We start from the raw sequence: 4,842 nt of genomic DNA on the forward strand, positions 1-4,842 counted from the left end.
AAAAGTGCACGGCGAATTTAACAGTTAATTGGCCTGATGACAAATTTTGAAATACATCCACATTTTACAGAAGTTTGACGTTTTTTAATATGTATAACACTTGAACTACGCGTGCTATCAAAATCGTTGCAGACTTATCTCGGTGTGACATTATTCATTAAATTAGCACCTACAAAGTGAACTTTGTTTATGTTTCCGATTTAGGTCACAAGATTGCAGGCCCTCCAATGCGCACTATTGAAAGTAGGTATGCGACCTATTCGATGAGACCTCATTACGTATAGATACCTGACCTGATATTTCACAGCTTTTAGTTACGTCAAAGAGACAAATCATGTCAAGACATTTTTTACGGAGAAATTATTGTATACAAAATTAAAATGCAGCAACGACAACGTAACTCATCGGTTTCATCACCATCTCGACCAGTGCCAATAACGTATATGGGCAATGGTTCATCTTCGAGGGTTCCGTACCTGCCGACCGCCCTCCAAATATTAAAGGAAGAGTCAAATACGGACTTGGCTGAGGAACCAAGCGAGCAGGACATCGAGAGGCAAGCCTTCAAATCAGAGATCGAAAGGTTTATAGAAATTTCTAAATATTTTTCAAGTCCTGTGAGAAAAACGGCTTCTTATCTATGCGAAAACCGCCTAGTTGCATATCCTAATCCGTACAGAATTGAGTACAAGCGAGGTGGCGTTACGACAGAGCACATCAAGTTCTCCAACCTTACGCTGGAACCGGTTTACATTAAGTTCTTCAAGCTAACCCCTGACATAGAAGAAATTAAATTTATCAATATGACATTATCCAGATGCAAGCGGATACCTCCGGGGCTATCATTCAACTTTGGCTTCGTCTATAACGATGTAAACGAAAGCTTACCGTGCAATGTTAAAATGATATTTGTCGCATCGAGAAAAACTACCACTCCTTGTTATCAAATGTGCGAAATCGATTTAAATATTGACGTAAAAAAGACGAGAATATAGACGTAAGCAGAGTGTTCATCTATAAATAAAATCCTACATATATCGTCTAAGAAATAAGTATATAACGATAGCCTCTAGAAATATCGCCGTTCTCAATATCTAGTGGAGGATGCAACGTCCATCAGATTGGAGCATTATTTAATAGCCTACACCATCAATGTCGATAGCAAAATCATAACACATTAGGAATTGTGTCAAATATAGCCCCATGATGATTATTATTTGTTTCATTTTAAGGTTAACGCACACATCAGTTCGACACTTCTTCGCCTGAGCCTTCCCGGTCTATCCGACATAAACCGAATCTCGTACAGGAGTAGAGGAATCTCGTACCGGAATAGAGGCCAGCCAGAGGCTACACAGTATGGTGTAGTTATACATACCTAAATAGCATAGAGATGTTCATCTAGGCTTGACCACCGCTTTGTATCATTATATATGTGAGGGGGCAGATGGGAGCCTCACCAGGATGATGGAAGGTAATCAAAGTCGGGAACCAGGGCGATGATGGGTATTTATTAATTATATAAAAAGGCACCTGTAACAATACAGGTTACGTGTTAACAGATAGGTATGTATAAAAACACTTTCGTAATTCAGAAGGTTAGAAATCAAATAACTTACAATATGTGCCTTGGTGATGATGTGGATATATATCTGGAAGGTGTGCAGGGCCACAAAACGAGCACTATACTGAACTGCACGCACTTATGAATTATTACGTTTACTAATAAAAATCACACTTAAACGGTCGTGTTTAGAAACTTGGGAAGTACAGTCCGTTAGATAAAATGATGTTTATCGATCAAAGTATGTGATCGAACTGAAAATAAAAATCATTGAATGGAATTTGGAATAGGATTTGAATTTCAAAAAGGAATTTAGAATTTGTATGGTGCCAGAAATAGTATGAAGGTCGATAGTGTAACGCTTCGTTACACGCACCGTTACACTACCGGGGTCGCCCTGGAAGGGAAAATCCTGGGGCTTTTGGCCAAAGGATTTTTCCGTAATGTAAATATAATGTAATGAATATGGGTATGAGTGATAAATTTAGAAGGTGGGGATGTTATATACAATGTTTATCATACAAGAGAGGCGATTTAAACATGCATACCAAAGGTCATTCATACATCATCTTATAAAATTTTGGTTAATTGTTTAACCAAAATAAGTTTCAATAGAGTACTCCTTTAAGTAGAGGACGTACTCATTAAATCGCTCTCCATTAGTATTAAGGCTTATTAATCAGTAACCACCCGCTGAATATTAATGAATCTAAATATAATATCTACAATAATGTGTACCTACAAAGAGTACGATTGTTGAAATTTATTCAACAAAATAATGCCGTATGGAATGTAGGATTACTACAAAATATCATAAGATAATTCCTTAATGGAATTAATAAATGTACTGTACGGTACGTATGTACCTAAGTACGTAAATATGAACGTTATGTCAAGGGAAGAAATATATAAATAAGTATTGTTCTAACTCTGGTAGAGTTAGCTTTGAATAACGTTATATGAACGTAATATAACGTTATATAAATTAAATAGTATAAATGAACGTATAAATTCGTACTAAGTAGGTATGTACGAAATGTAATGAGTTCGAAATGTATAATGGGGATGAGATATAATTATAAATGTATAACATTATATACAATATTTTACAAGTTAGGAGCTTAGGAGAAAAGTAGCTAAGTTTGAGCCAAATAAGAATCTAATTAAGGAAAAACAGTATATTATTTATTTTAGAATTTTGGGGGGAGGTTTAAGGTCTCTAATATGCCATCGTCCGAGCATTTTGCCGGACATGTCTTGTAGGACATATACTAAGGGTGATATTTTTTTTAGGATAGAACATTTAATAAACTTGGGTGCAAGTTTAGCAGAATAGTGTTTAGGAGAATTACTAATTGCGTAATTTCGTTTCCAGACGATGTCATTTTCGTTGAATTCGAAATGTTGGTGATGTTTATTATACGATGAAGAATTGGTTTGGTGTGCTCTCCAAAGACGGGCTTGTACTTCGGAGAAGACAGGCTGAAGAAGACCAAGATTATCAGCGTATTCGTCTCTGGGCGCGAATATAATATCATCTGTGAGATCAGATTTATCGTATGCTGATCCACATGTGACTAATTCGCGACCAAATACAAGGAAAGAAGGAGTATAATTTGTTGTTTCATTTACGGAAGTATTAATAGCAAATTGTATCTTATGTAGGTTGATATCCCAATTCCTGTGGTCATCCTGTATGAATGAGGATATTGCTGTGGTAACAACTTTATTATATCTCTCCACGGGATTTGGTTGGGCGCATTTAATTGCGCAATAGTGTATTTTTGGGATCTGATAGGAGTGGAATAAATCCGTTGTCTCTTGACTAACGAATTGAGGACCATGGTCAAGAATTATGGTCTGTGGGATTCCGTATACTAGGAAAACTAGGTTTTCTAGAATATGAACGATTACTGATGACGTAGCACGTTTAATCGCAAAGAGGAGGCAGTATTTTGAAAAACAGCAAGTAACGACAAAGATGAATCTGTTGTGTTTTAGTGTAGTAGGCAAGGGGCCGATCAAATCTATTGAAATGCATTGAAAGGGTCGAGAGCATTGCTTAGGTTTACCCATTAGGCCAAGTTTTAGTTGGGTTTGGTGTTTGCAAGCTAAGCAAGTCTCGCATTTGGCAATAAAATTTGAAATATCTTTGTACATTCCTGGCCAAAAATATTTCAATTTAACTTTATTGTATGTTTTAAATGTTCCGAAATGAGCGCAAGTTGGGGTGGAATGATTTTCTGTGATAATGGGTATTCTGTACTCTAGTGGGATAACTTCTTTCCAATTATACTCAGATTGGAGTAACGAAGGGGTTTTTGAGTATCGGTATAATTTATTATTATGTATTATGTAATCTGGAGTGGTGTTGGGGTTAGAACTGCATTTAGCGTAGATATTATTATACCAGTCGTCATTGGTATTAGAACTATTGTAGTTAATAACGTCTACTGAAGGTAAGCGTGATAAAGCGTCAGGGATTAGATGATCTTTACCACGTTTATGTTTAATTTCGAAGTTAAATGTAGATAGACGAATACTCCAGCGGGCTAGACGTCCGGTTGGATTATCTAGATGGAGAAACCATTGTAATGCGGAATGGTCTGTGTAGATTGTGAACTTTAAGCCGTTGTCAAGATAGCAACGCCAATGTTCTAGGGCTAGTAAGACACTTAAGAGTTCTCTTTCTGTAATTGAGTAATTTCTTTGGGGACCAGTTAGGGATTTGCTCATATAAGCAATGGGTTTCTCAACGCCATCAAATTCTTGGGTCAGCATGGCACCGATGCCGAAGCTGGATGCATCACAGTGGACTGCGAAGGGTTTTGAGAAGTCTGGGCAAGCAAGAACAGGGGTAGAGACTAGAGCTTCTTTAATGGATTTAAAGGCATTGTCTTCTAGTGATGTCCATTTAAATGGTGGTGCTTTTTTGGAAGTGGAGGTAAGTTTAGTTAGTGGTGCAACCTTTGTGCTGAAATCGGGGATAAAGCGTCTATACCAACTTGCTGTACCTAGGAACTTTTTAACTTCTCGAGGAGTTGTGGGAGGTGGGATGTTAAGTATTGCCTTAACCTTGTCAGGATCTGTTTGAAAGCCGTGTTCATTAACTATGTAACCAAGATATTTAAGTTCTTTTTTGAAAAATGAACACTTGGGGAAGTTTATAGTAATGTTGGCTTGTACTAGCCTTTGGTAAACTTTATTAAGTAAAGTGATGTGTTCATCGAAAGTATTACTTATGATGATAATATCATCTAAGTAGGTAAATACTGAGT

The 4,842-nt window shown here is 36.9% G+C and overlaps 1 protein-coding gene across 1 annotated transcript; it reads left to right on the top strand.

The window, feature by feature from the left end:
* Nucleotides 1-314: 314 nt before the first annotated feature.
* LOC134666982 (uncharacterized) lies at nt 315-1,193 on the top strand. The gene has a single exon (XM_063524292.1). The coding sequence runs from the start codon at nt 381-383 to the stop codon at nt 993-995; it is 615 nt and encodes a 204-aa protein (XP_063380362.1). The 5' UTR covers nt 315-380; the 3' UTR covers nt 996-1,193.
* Nucleotides 1,194-4,842: the final 3,649 nt, after the last annotated feature.

The sequence above is a fragment of the Cydia fagiglandana genome, chromosome 8 (genome assembly GCF_963556715.1).
Source record: "Cydia fagiglandana chromosome 8, ilCydFagi1.1, whole genome shotgun sequence".
NCBI lineage: Eukaryota > Metazoa > Arthropoda > Insecta > Lepidoptera > Tortricidae > Cydia > Cydia fagiglandana.

Bases quoted from the DNA above. Each gene is read 5' to 3' on its own strand.
- LOC134666982 (XM_063524292.1), top strand. From the start codon at position 381: ATGCAGCAACGACAACGTAACTCATCGGTTTCATCACCATCTCGACCA.